Source organism: Rhamphochromis sp. 'chilingali', assembly GCF_963969265.1.
Source record: "Rhamphochromis sp. 'chilingali' genome assembly, chromosome: 21".
In the NCBI taxonomy this organism is placed as follows: Eukaryota; Metazoa; Chordata; class Actinopteri; order Cichliformes; family Cichlidae; genus Rhamphochromis; species Rhamphochromis sp. 'chilingali'.
Window position 1 is genome coordinate 22,924,071 of NC_137949.1, and position 13,348 is coordinate 22,937,418.

At 39.9% G+C, this 13,348-nt stretch overlaps 3 protein-coding genes across 4 annotated transcripts; 2 read left to right on the forward strand and 1 right to left on the reverse strand.

Annotated features, from left to right (window-relative positions):
• Positions 1–2,244: 2,244 nt before the first annotated feature.
• Positions 2,245–7,308, forward strand: LOC308389958 (rab GTPase-activating protein 1-like). 2 transcript variants are annotated; one of them, XM_080871580.1, is made up of 8 exons: positions 2,250–2,755; positions 3,601–3,681; positions 3,834–3,944; positions 4,203–4,307; positions 4,406–4,489; positions 4,571–4,642; positions 4,872–5,138; positions 6,741–7,307. In XM_080871580.1, the coding sequence occupies exons 1-8, from the start codon at positions 2,645–2,647 to the stop codon at positions 6,969–6,971; spliced, it is 1,062 nt and encodes a 353-aa protein (XP_080727706.1). In that variant the 5' UTR covers positions 2,250–2,644; the 3' UTR covers positions 6,972–7,307. The 2 variants fall into 2 exon arrangements, with proteins under 2 accessions (XP_080727707.1, XP_080727706.1); XM_080871581.1 differs by lacking the exon at positions 3,601–3,681 and having other exon boundaries at positions 2,245–2,755; positions 6,741–7,308.
• Positions 7,309–7,502: 194 nt separating this feature from the next.
• ebi3 (Epstein-Barr virus induced 3) lies at positions 7,503–10,316 on the forward strand. Its single transcript, XM_080871582.1, has 6 exons — positions 7,503–7,800; positions 7,993–8,107; positions 8,250–8,319; positions 8,884–9,001; positions 9,124–9,287; positions 9,901–10,316. The coding sequence occupies exons 1-6, from the start codon at positions 7,695–7,697 to the stop codon at positions 10,054–10,056; spliced, it is 729 nt and encodes a 242-aa protein (XP_080727708.1). The 5' UTR covers positions 7,503–7,694; the 3' UTR covers positions 10,057–10,316.
• A 20-nt stretch (positions 10,317–10,336) lies between these two features.
• odf3l2a (outer dense fiber of sperm tails 3-like 2a) lies at positions 10,337–12,489 on the reverse strand (the record flags this gene model as incomplete). The annotated part of the gene is made up of 5 exons (XM_080871583.1): positions 12,369–12,489; positions 11,885–11,995; positions 11,610–11,732; positions 11,313–11,454; positions 10,337–10,682 (listed from the first exon to the last, which is right to left on the reverse strand). The coding sequence occupies exons 1-5, from the start codon at positions 12,415–12,417 to the stop codon at positions 10,337–10,339; spliced, it is 771 nt and encodes a 256-aa protein (XP_080727709.1). The 5' UTR covers positions 12,418–12,489.
• Positions 12,490–13,348: the final 859 nt, after the last annotated feature.

Here is a 13,348-nt window from a genome sequence, read left to right on the forward strand (position 1 = left end):
ACAAAAAAAAGTGAAATAACTCAAAATATGTTTTACATTTTAGATTCTTCAAAGTAGCCACCCTTTGCCTTGATTACTGCTTTGCACACTCTTGGCCTTCTCTCGATGAGCTTCATGATGTAGTCAGCTGCAATGGTTTTCACTTCACAGGTGTGCCTTTTCAGGGTTTGTTTGTGGCATTTCTTGCCTTTAAATGGGGTTGGGACCATGTTGTGCAGGAATCAGGTTGGTACACAGCTGACAGGCTTATTTGACAACTGTTAGAATTCATATTAAGGCAAGAACCAATCAGCTACGTAAAGAGAAACGATAATCCACCATTACTTTAAGAACTGAAGGTCAGTCTGGAAACTTTGAAAGTCGCAAAATCCATTAAGCACTACGATGAAACTGGCTCTGACTGTGCAAATCAGGCCTTTATGGTCAAATAGCTGCTAAGAAAACATGACTAAGGAAAAGCAACAAGCAGAAGAAATTTGTTTGGGCCAAGAAACATAAGGAATGGACATTACACCAGCGGAAATCCAAGCTTTGTTCTGATGAGTCCAAATTTGAGCTCTTTGGTTCCACCTGCTGTGTCTTTTTGCGACGCAGAAAAGGTGAACGAATGGTCTCTACATGCATGGTTCCCACCGTGAGGAGGTGTGATGGTGTGGAGGAGCTTTGCTGGTGACACTGTTGGGCATTTATTCAAAACTGATGGCACACTGAACCAGCATGACTACCGCAAAATCCTGCCATCCCATCCGGTTTGTTTAGTTGGACCATCTTTTATTTTTCAACAGGACAGTGACCCCTACGGGCTGTGTAAGGGCTATTTGACCAAGAAGGAGAGTGATGGAGTGCTGCGCCAGATTGCCTGGCCTCCACAGTCACCTGACCTAAACCCAATCAAGGTGGTTTGAGATGAGACGGCAAAAGGGCCAACAAGTGCTCAGCATCTCTGGGAACTCTTCAACACTGTTGGAAAACCATTTCAGGTGACTACCCGATGAAGCTCATCGAGAGAATGCCAAGAGTGTGCAAAGCAGTAATCAAAGCAAAGGGTGGCTACTTTGAAGAATCTAAAATATACAAAATGTTTTGAGTTATTTCACACTGTTTTGTGTACTGCATAATTCCATATGTGTTCATTCATAGTTTTGATGTCTTCAGTGAGAATCTACAAGGTAAATAGTCATGAAAATGAAGAAAAAACAGAAAGTCCAAGCTTACTGGTAGTGTAGAGCAGGAAATGCTGATTGAAAAAAAGCCACAGAGGGGGAAACAAAAAAACGTAACTAAACATATGCAGTAGATATTGGCGTATATTTACATGGTTTGTTGGTCTGTCTTTTCCACATGGTGACTCAGACAGTAGATACAAGATGTTGAAATCAGTTTCTGGTCACAGAAGAGAAAAAAACAGAAAACCACAGACGTACATTAGAGCGGGAATTGTTTTTGTTTTTTTTCTTTAAAGCCACAAAGGGGAAACAAATAAAAATTACAAAATTCAGATAAAGAAAGGTAGTGAAACACTGAAGTTTAAAGAAAGGGAAGTGAAACTTTAAAAAAGAAACCGGTCTGTCATCAAGAAAGAGAAGATAAAAACTGAGAGGTTTATAATGCAAGTTAGGAATTAAGAGAAACCATGCATCATTACATGAAAGTGACACCGAGACCGTGGGGAAAAAGAGGGCGTCGAACGCAGAATCATCTTTGTTATTCTTTGGTATTTGAGTGCTTTACCTGCTCGACCCGTTTCATACCCTGTCAGGCTGCTTCGCCCATGACAATAATAGAGCGACAGGTCTCTGTCACGCCAACACCTGCGGATGACAGATCGCAAATACGACATCATTTACTCTTTAAATACATAAGCAGGGTCTGGCAGCTTCACACAGCACCTCTACCTGGCAAAGAAAAGTGTAAAGGGGGAGAAAAAAGTAGAAGAAAAGATGACTGGAGTGAATTTTTAAAGAGGTTTGAAAGCCTAAAGTGTGAGAGAGAAAAAATTTATAGCGTGAGCTTATTTTCACCAGATAAATTAGAGTGAACTAGTTTGAAAAGTTCGCCTCCAAAAACACGTTTCTTTTTTTGTTCTTCTGTATATGTATACGTGTGTGTGAGAGAGAGCATGGACACGTGAGTTGCTAAGAAAGCAGAGCTCTGCTGTGGGTGTGTGTAAGATTGTCTTGTTGTCACACTCCCTCTCAGGTTGGTTGTAAACCCTGTTGAACCTGTTACCGCCTGAATACCTGTAACACTGTTTTTCCTGAAACAGTAGGCAGTTCTGACTGACTTCTAACAAGGATTTAAGCAGAGCTACATTTTACCTTTGGCGTATTATTCTGTTGCTCACCTTTGGACTATAAACAGACTTTCCTTATCCTCGAATGACTTGGACTTTAACCTGATATTTCCTGTTTATGCTCAAATACTGGACTTGCAACCATCATCACTGCAAGGAAAAAGAAGGTGACTGCATCGCTATGAACCCGCTTCTTTAATTCACTTAAGAGACAGATTGTCCTTCAGGCCTGACGGGATCCGCATTACTTCTCGTGGGTCTGTTTAAAATTGGAACCTCGACGTGCAAAAGCTCTGACTGTTTACATCTGATTGAGCGGAGGCAGCTCTCGTAGCTGCATATTTGGACAAGATGATGGAAGAGGTGTCCATGGTCAATGCTTACGATGCCCATGCAATCGAGCAGATGAGCGAGGAGGAGATTTTTGCCTGTCTAGAGTCTGAAACGGGACCTAAATTCACAGTAAGTTTCTTTTTCTTTCAGTTTGTACACTTAGTGACAACAGCTGAGCTATTTTTCTTCATAATTCAGCAGTGAAGTAGTAGAACATGAGTCTACATTTACTCAAGTACTGTCCTTAAGCAGATTTGTACTGCCTGTGTGTATTTCAATTTTTAGATGTCTACATTTTAGAAGAAATATTACACATTTGGCTGATCTATCCAACAAGGCACTACTTTTATCCTCTACAGCAACAAAATTCTTCTTACTCGTTAATGCATATTAACAACCTATTAATATAAATGATTATGTTAGTAGATTGTAACACTCACACACTCATTTCAAGTTGCAGATTATCCTTATTCAAATGTTGATTAGGAGCAAAGCATTAAATGGGTGTAGTGCTGCTCTTAGCTTGCCTCTACGGGCCTATTTGGATTTGATCTTTACAATATTTCTACATCTATTACACGAGCAACTGGCTAAACAGTAGCTGCAAGTACAATCACAACACATAAAACATTCCTTTGGATGTTTTATGGATGGATTTTAATTTCAGAAAAAAAAGGGAATGATTTCTGGTTGTTCATTTTAGATATCTGAGATATGGAAATTGCCATTTCAGACTTCCCTCTACTATTATTCCCTCAGGCATTCTAATTTGATCATTTCCCCATGTGCTTATTTTATCTTATCTTGGTGCTATCTCCTTCTGGATCTCTTTCTTGGGCTCGTTCTTGATTTGTCATGCTCATCCCTCATCCGGCACAATATCTGTGTGGAGGAGATAGCTTTCTTCAGCTCACTCAAATATGACAGTTTTTCTGCGTTGTTATATTTAGTGCATTTTGACTCTCTGCCATTAGGTACCAACAAAGAAAGCTAAACTGAAGGAGTGCCGGCTTCAAATAATGGATGACGAGGAAGACACTTTGGACAAATATGTGGTGGGGGATCTTTGTCTCTAAAGTCAGTCCTAACATTCTTCTTTTGCTGTGATAAGTGCTCGGATCAGGTTCAAGTTATTTTCTTATTCTTTATCTAAAATGTCTTTTTTTTAAATGCTGAAACTTTGATAGATTGTTTCTGTGGTTTGCAGAAGGAAAACCGTCAGCTTCAGCAGGCCAGCCTTCGTCTGGAGCAGGAAAATGACAATCTGGCCCACAAATTGATCACCAGCAAGGTGGCCCTGAGGAACACTCTAGACAAGGTACAATTAATTACTGCCCTTTTCAAAAGGGTAGCAAAACCCCACAGGAAATGAATAAAGTGTAACCGTAATAGAATAATATATTTGGTGTTCATTTTACATTTCATTAGAATAGCACAGTGATTTTTTCTTATTGTATTATTATTAACTTCTGGTATTGTGCATGGCCCTGCAGTTATATGCTACATCGATATAAAAGTTTCATTCACAATGAAAGCATAATATCCTGAGCTGACTGCTGCGATTGTCTCTTTGCAGGTGGAGGACAGAGTGGACGAACTAACCAAAGACCTTATGGAAACTAGACAGCAACTGCAGATCACAGAAGAGGAGAAAAGAGGGAAAGAGGAGGAAGCTGCCATGGTGAGATTTAAGTTATTCATGCTTCCTCATAATCATTAGAGATTTTGGTATTTAACTGCAGGCATAACTGAGCGAAGGAATGTTATCTTTCATTATAGCTGAAGGAAGTGTTTCGGAGAGAAATAGAAAAGGCCGAGCAGAAACTCAAAAGGTCGTCTGGTATCATTGCAGACTACAAACAGGTACAGAGAGTTTCTAAAATCGCTACATTTCTTCTGCTGATGTTTTGCTTAATTATGTTAAAGTCGTGATCTTTGGCTCAGATCTGTTCTCAGCTGACAAACCGCCTTGAAAGCCAGCAAGCCGCCCACAGAGAGGAGATGGATTCACTTAAGGTGAGGGTAGCACTCTTCCTTTGGCGCTTTGCTGTCATCTCTTCTTCTTTTATCTCACCTCTTGCCTCCGCCATGCTTCATCTCAAATCCTGTTGTTGTATAAAATGCTTTCAACCTTTCTATTAACTCATCAGTTACTCAGATTATCTATTACATATGTCACGTTTGAGAGAGAAAAAAAATCTGTATCATTTAATTTTTGCTACACTTTTTTTTTTTCACATCACAGAGTGCAATAAAAGCTTGCTCCCACTGTCAACACATCATGAATTCAGATGAAACGTCCGATATAGGTCGGGACTCAGAAACGGCTGCGCAGACGGAAGATCAGAAAGTGACTGAACAGGGCGTGGAGGAGAAGGATGAAGATCCCACGCTGGAGGAGCAGAGGAGGAGGGAGCAGGAAAAGGAGCTCCTCAGGGCTCAGATTGGGGAATTGGAAAAGGAGCTGGTCCAGACCAAACTCCAGATGGTGGAGGCCACGTGCAAAATCCAGGTAAGACCAGTGAATCAGACCGGACTGGACCATTCATAGATACATATCTTGATTAAATCTCTGACCTTCACAAATATCTACAAGCATGTAACCAAAACATGCACAAATTGTCAGTGTTTTGCAGATAAGAGGATATCTGGATATATGTCAGCCAATAAATGGCAACAAAATGCAGCAAAGAAATGTTTTTGTCATAACATGGGTTAGTAGTAGTTTTACACTATAAAATATCTCTCTCAGTTTGCTTCTTGGTCACAGTTAAGAAAAATCAAGGAAGATCTGGATAAATATTGGTTGCCACCCATCCAGCTGTCCATCCATTTATTTTCTTCCGCTTATCCAGAATTGGGGTGAAGTGCTAGCAGGCTAAATAGGGTTTTTCTTTTTTCCCATTTCCTGCTTGGGGATACTGAGCCAGTTACAAATATGATGAGATTCATAATCCTTCCACCATGTTCTGGGGTGTCTCCCTGGATAGATGGATAGACGTGGCTGGAAAACCTGATGGGAAAGTGCCCAGAAGGCATCCTGATTAGCTGCTCAAACGACCTCAACTGGTTTTTTGAGCATAGGGTGGAGAGAGATCAGTGGCATTCAATAAAAAAAAAAGAAGATTATTTTATTTTAAAGTGGTCATTAGCATGACTGTGAGCTCTGCTACTCTAGTGCTGCATTAAATCTGGCTTTTTATAGGGAATATGTTGACACCTGACCTCTAATAAAGCTGATATGATATTTTTACTAAGCATAAGCCCCTGAAGACAGACAACAGGACCAGGTTCTGAGATATTGTCGCTGTTCCAGTAAAACAGGTTTGACAACACTGGAAACTGAAAGTTACAAAGGAACATTTTCAGGAAGAAGTAACAGAAAACAGAGACTTCAAAAGCTGACGGGAATTACCCCGGATCATTTTTGAAGTCATTTGCTTCATAAATAACACAGAAATAACATAATGGGATAATCCTGACGAATGCTTCAAGATTCATTACTTATTACTTTATTACTTTTAAGTATTAAAGTACTCTAATTACATATCTGGCATGCTTAAAATAGGCATATAAATAAATTGCATTACTTCCACAATACATTATCATAATTCTACCATATTTAATACGTGTGTTTTTGTGAGCTTTTGAGATTTCTAAATCATCTGTGCAACTTTTTTTCCTGAAAAATGTAACTAAATTGTGCAAAAAAATGCTTAATGTAGCAAATATGATGCAAATTCAAACTCGCATGTACAAACTTTGGTCAGAAGGTTCGGTAAACACTGCAGTTCCAAAAAAATTTAATTTTCTGACAATTGTTTCATGGTTCAGGATTTACAGGGTTGAAGTAATTCATAATGGTGTCCAGTTAGTGAATTATTTAAAACTAATCATTACAGTTAAATTCAGGTATAACTCTGACCCATAATAGATTAAAAACTTGAGTGTTAATTTGCCAATAATCATATGAATTGGCATTGTTATTTAAAACTATTAAAAGTATTTTGATAATGTAAATAAAAAAAACATAAGTGCATATTTAGTAAAAACATAGTAAAATTAATTGCACAATGCAGTATTTGCAGTCATACATCTGTGTATCCTCATGCAGGAGCTGGAGCACCAGAAGGGAATCCTGACCAGTGATCTGCAGGAAGCAAAGAACAGCTGGATCAGCAAGGCCTTCACCTCGCTGCGGACCTCCAGCGAGGGGCTTCACAGTCTTAACATACACAAAGCCGGGACTCACACAATGGGTTGGAACGTCCACAGTGCCTCCCTCTCTGGATGGAGCCCCAAGAAGCTATCGTGGCCTCACAGAGTCAATCGAGAAAATGTCTGAGAGCTTGGACTGTGAATGCGCAGTTGACATAAAACTGGACACTAGAGGGGGGTTATACCTCTGCTGAAGTATGACTTTATTGCCTGAGTGATAACCAAAGACTGTATATACAGAATGATTTAAACCTGTACCTGCTGATTCCTAATTTGTGCACTAGATGGCAGTCAAGACACCATGAGCTGAGGAGAGTACCAGAGAGCACTGACAGTTGATATGAAGTAGGGACTTTCTTGGCTTTGCTGATTTTGTCTTTACTGATAAGTTTCTTTGCATATTTGTAAATCTGTGTGAGTCTCCTGGAGACCAGTATTTTCGTTTGTGCCATAAATGCACCATTAAAGAAGTAACCACTTAAAAAAAAATTCTCTTTCATGACGTAAGGAAACCTTAATCAGCATGCAGTAATTCATAACTGTTCAGTTCTTATAAGGAATTTCCTGTGCTGTGACTTCTCTTCCTCTTTCGCAATGACCTCTTTGGCTTTTATACCGCGATCAGCTGCGAGGCGCTCAAATACACAGGGGAGGCGAGACTGTGAAGCAACTTGTTATTGCTGTACTTTGACACAAAGACAGGTGTAGATCTGCAAGGAAAAGGGCAAAGGACAAGGGAATAACAGAAGAGAGTAGTATTTAACTTGGGCCCGGGGTTGGGAGTTGACTGTAACATTTCTAAAACTACTTTGAAAAACTGCTCTTGGCGAATAATCCCTCCTTTGAAGCAATGAGGGCTGCAGTGTTTGGTGGTGGCTATGTCACTGTGATTCTACTAATTAGCATTGTTGAAAGTCAAGCACTGGACCTGCTGAGAGGAGCTGGAACATCACAGAGTGAGTGCTAGTCTGTGCTTGACTACATGTTTCCCACTTCCACTTATTCTTTCTTTCTTTCATGTTATGTTATAATATTATTCTCAAAGTGATACCGATACAGATATTAAATTTTGTATTTTTCTTTATTCTGTATTTCTGTCAGTGTTTATGTTTTGCACTCAGTGACTAAATCCAGTTTTTCCCTGCCAGATCCCCTCTCCGCTCCCAAGGTGCACTGCTGGTGTTCGAGCTATCCGAATGCGACGCTGTGCACCTGGCCTAAACCACCCCACTTCCCTACCACGCATTACATTGCTACATACAGGTAAGTCTGTGAATAGTTTTAGTGGGTGCTGACCCAAACCACTGACCCCTTTTTAGTAGAAGACACTCTACTTAACAAGTGTCATTAAATAGCCTTTTTTTTTTCTTAAATGTGTTTATGTGTAAATGTTTGTGTTTACCAGTGAGAGACATAATCAGGCAAGCACCAAGGAATGCCATCTCCTTCCACCCGGCTCTTCATCCTCTGAAAAGGTACCAGTTTATAACCTTAAGAGATCATCTGATATTGGCTGTGCATCTAGGAATTTTTGGATATATTCTTGTCTGTTATGAGCAAAAATCCCTGGATCCTGAGACTGAAATCATGCATCATGCATAGTGTGGAGGGAATTTTCAGTCATGGGGTGACGTTAACCCTTAGGTTTGCGAACAGCCAAGAGAAAGGAGAAGAGGTGGTTTCCAGAATTCATGCAACAAAATTTAACTCATTTAGATAAGTTGTACTATATATATATATATATGTGTGTGTGTGTGTACACACACACACGCATACTGTACTGGAATGATCCTGGAATGATCCACAAACCTGACGGGACAGGCTGAGTTTTGGAAAATCCCATTTCTTTTCTTTTCTTTTCTTTTTTGGAATCATTTCAAGTTTATCTTGTGAGTCTGAGGAAACCAGGGTCTCAGTAATTTGTGATCTGTGGTTGATTACTAATTCTGATCATCTCGAGTGCTCGTCATTTTGTGAATTCCCCAAAGTTTTCTTTCATCGTCTCTCTCTTTTTCTGTTTTTTTTTCTTTTTTTTTCAGTTCTGGATCTGCCAGCTGCCCAACCTGAAGCTTCTTACTGACTACATCATCAACATCACAGCAGTTCATTCTGGGAGAAGCAGCTCCCATCTAACAAGCTTCATGCTGGAGGATATAGGTGAGAAATGAAATTACACAGAATGTGGTCAAACTTCACTTAGCTTCATAACCCAATTCCCGTTTTTATCTAAACAAACAAACAAAAAAACAATTAAAAAAAAATCTGTTCTATGTGTTCAGTGAAACCAGATCCTCCCGTTGATGTCCGGGTTTCCCCTACTAACAACAGAAAGTTGTTGGTTGAGTGGTCTCCTCCACCTACTTGGACCAACTTGGCAATATTCCCCCTAAAATACCAGATTATCTACCAGTGGGAAAACAAGGGGATCCGAAGGTCTGTTAATGTAAGTATGATTTTCATCACACCATATTTGCATAAAAGTGTTGCAACCACAAGTTTTGTAAGCAGCACATCACACTTAACGCTTACACGGATATCACATGTGCAAGTTCAAAATTACCCAAGCTTTTTTGAAGCAACCTCGAATTGCTTTTTTTTGTACTTGTTGTTTTCCTAAAAAAGTTCCCATCGTCTACAGGATCCAGTTTTTCATTTAATCATTTAATCATCAGTAGCTTTTCTGTTTCCTTTTAAATATTACAACACTCATTAACTTGACTTCAAGTGTTCAAAATTGTGTGAAAATATTTTCTCATAAACTGTTTTTAAGATGTTGGTCATGATTTACTGAAATTTAAAAAAAAATGTGCATCAGCACATGCTGTAACTGATTTGAAAGTATGACTAATGATGGCAAACACATTTGCATTATTACTAAACTCTTCCATCCACTTTCATGAAACGGTTTATGATTCATCAACTATTTATAAGTCCTTTACTTCTATTTTAATATGTGACTTAAAGTAACCAGTATCTTTTCCCACTGGGCTGACTTGTAGCCTCCTGATGTTAACTATGTGTTTTTTTACACATGTATCCTATATTTTCTCCTCCAGCTGGGTCCTTATGAGAACACCACAGTTGAACTGAAGGCCCTGACCCCAGGGAGGCCATACCTGTTCCAAGTGTGTGCTAGGGAGCTGCTTGGTCTGGGCAAATGCAGTGACTGGAGTATGCCCGTGAAGATCACAATACCAAGAAAAAGACTGTAGGAAGTTCCACTGACTTCCTTTTTTTGTTTACCCATTTCCTGTTAAGCTTGCACTGAAGTAAACAATTTCATTTTCTGGTATTTTAACTGCACGAAAAATGCAAACACAAACTATTTATATTTTGTTTTATTTATTAAAGAGTATTGTAAATGGATATCATGCACACAGTTTACATTTCCAGTTTAAGTCAGTATTTTTTTTATTATTGTTATTTTGTAACAGTGTTGGTTTGTCAAGTCAAAAAGAATAAAAATAAGGTGTCTGAAGCAAATTCTCATTGTCAGTCAGTCACATTTACCACAAGTGGGGTGACAAACTCAGAGTGTCTGATGCCCAGAGTGAAGGATGGTGGTCTTGGAAGGTGCAAATGAAATCTCTCCGGGCTGTAGGCGCCAGGGCCAGGAATAGCAGAGGAATAATTGGGCCTTTTAGTCCTCCCCTGCATGGTGAAGGACGGATGGCGATGACGGTAAATGTCCGGGTTGGTGCTGTTGTATTTTCCTGGTCCGGGAGTTGTGGCGAGATCTTCAGAGGGAGCGCCGACCTTCCTCCGGGCTGAGAAACTGTAGCTGGCACTGGAGGGTTTGTGAGGAATATGATGTCCCAGAAGATTAGGAAGACTGTAACTGGAAGATTGACGAAAACAATATAAAGGTTAACAGGAGCACTGAGTGTGATGTAAGATGGTAAATCTGGTGTTATTCTCTGTTTGATTTCTAAATTCCTCATGCTGTCTTGGGCACCTACTCCCAAGCCCATTCTTCTTTCCTAAAAAACAAAGGAAACCATATTTATCAAAGACTGTGGACTTAGTAGGAAATGGCTGAGGTGGATATAGCAGGCTACCCCCTCTAAATTTAGGAAACAAAGGAGCTCAATCAGACGCTATTAAGCAACAACCTCTGAGGCTGGGAATGATATTCAAAGCAGAAGTGCTTAAAAAGTTGAGGTTCCTCAAATAGCCACTTAACCCTTACTCCGTATTAGAGGCAATCTTCCGTCTTGTACTGTCGAACTTTAGAGCAGAAATAAATATATTTAGAGCCTAGTAACAGTGGCTGCAGGTTTTAATACTCAAGAATGCTCAAGAAATCTGGGCACAATTTTAGATGAATTAAAGCCTAGATTAACACTAAACGCTAACTTGAACAGCGTTTATGGATACTAGAAGGCTTAAGCAAAGGGATCCACAAGCCAAAGGGTGATGTCACAGCACTTTCATTGACCTCTAATCTACCTCTCCTCCTCGCCTTTACCTGTTAGGTGAGGGTACAGCATCCACAGAGCGGTATCTGGTTCGAGCTCCAATGATGTGTGATGGAGGTCTGCGGTGGCCATTGAGGGGCGGAGCCTTCTCTGGACTGTAGGCTCCGGGCCCGGGAGTCTGGAATAGGTCACCTAACATAAAAGGAAACTAGTTTGAAATTATTCCTTTATTTTAGGGGGAAGATGGATGAATGTGTGGATGGACTGATAAATGGATGGATGACTAATGCTTGTCCAAATATCTGACATCAATCACACAGGTTGAATGTTTTTTCCTTCTTTTTTACCTTTACTTCCTGTGCGCCCTCCTCTGCCCAAAATAGAGTAAGATGGCGTTTCCATGCTGCCAAACCGCGTGACCTTTGATCCAACGTGGTACCTCGGTCCTGGGCTGGAATCCACAGAGACCACTGCAAACAAGGCCAAAAACCATCAAAGTGCTATTCCTTTACTTTAACTGCTCCAGCTTAGCATTAAGTACTTCTTTGTAGCACTCCTTAGTCAACGATTGGTCCACTGAGGGCAAGTTTACCAGAACATACATAAATAATTGACAACTTACTGGCACTGCTCATACGACTGTGGAAGGTATATGCTGCACTTCTGGGCTTGGTGAAATCATGGTTGATGTATCCAACTGTAGGGGGCAGGCTGTAGCGTCCAGGGCCTGGGCCTGACAATGAGTAGGTGGAGGAGGAGGAGGATGGTGGTGAAAATGATGCAACAGATTGCACTCCAAGCAGCAGTATAGCACACCCACCGCTCTTTGGCTCCGGCTGCATCGTCTCTGATGATTTCCATATGGAGCTCTTTGACTTATTTTCTATGGTTATGCATTTTAACCTACTTCCTCTGCTTTTTGGGGAATGGATTCTAAACAAAGTAGAAATCTCAAACAAGTGTGGAGCAACGACTGTATAATGCTGTGCAAGATTTCATAGCAAAAACAGTTCAGCTATAATACAGTCCATGTGGATGCAAACACACACACACACACACACACATACATAACCACACATGCAGGCATACACATTTCTCAAACTGACCTCTTTCTCGAGCAGAGATAATTGGCCGTTTCTTCTCCGCCTCCTCCATAGTCTACCGACCACTTTCTTCCCTCTCCTCGGCTTTTCTTTTTTGAGTCCACTGTTACTTCAGACACATCCTTTTCTTACTCCTTTTCTTGTGTGGCTCTGTCCAGGTAAGTCTCGCAGGCTGAATTATTCATTATCATGAGGTAAAGAAATCCTATCTTGACTGAGGCCCTGATCTGCACAAACTTGTTGTCAACCTTTTTTTCTCCAAGGTTCCTCAGGACAAATAGTTTCTACCAAATAGACACTTAAAGAGCTCAAATAATTGTTTAGCATGTAAATCTAAATGTGAAGTGCTCTGCTGAAACACGATCTTGAAGTGATGTATAATGATCATGTTGGTAACGTGTAATGTAGTTAATTTGTAACACTATTCCAAAGTATTTGGTTACTGTACTGCAGTATTTGTCTTCACTCATGTATGTATGCTCAAGTGACAGCGTCTCAGTGGACATGCTATTAAAGCGAAGGACCTTGAACATTCCTCTGCAGCATATTGATATCTGAACATTAAACACTAAGTTCTTTATTGAACTTGTAAGGATATTCATGTGAGTACAAATGCTTGCAAATTTTATGTCTGCACTTTTAAACAGGGGGTTCTTCTTATTGACGGGTGGACACAATTTTATTTGAAAAGCCTTACAGGCCCTCTGCAGTATTTACGTATATATTTAACAGCAAAAAAATGTGGGACTGACCAAAAACATTGTTCAGATTCAGATCATTCAGATTTCTTGATGTAATTTTTATTAGTACAATAAATTTCACAACGAATTAGGAATTTTTATCAGCAAAAGGTTAGAGGACCTTTTCTGATTCCCGTTTTCTGCTGCTGTTTTTGTCCTTAAAGTCCATTTTCCCCGATTATTTATGCACTTTAAACTAAGAGTTTTAGTTTTATTTAAATAAATTACAGTATTTCTTCCAAG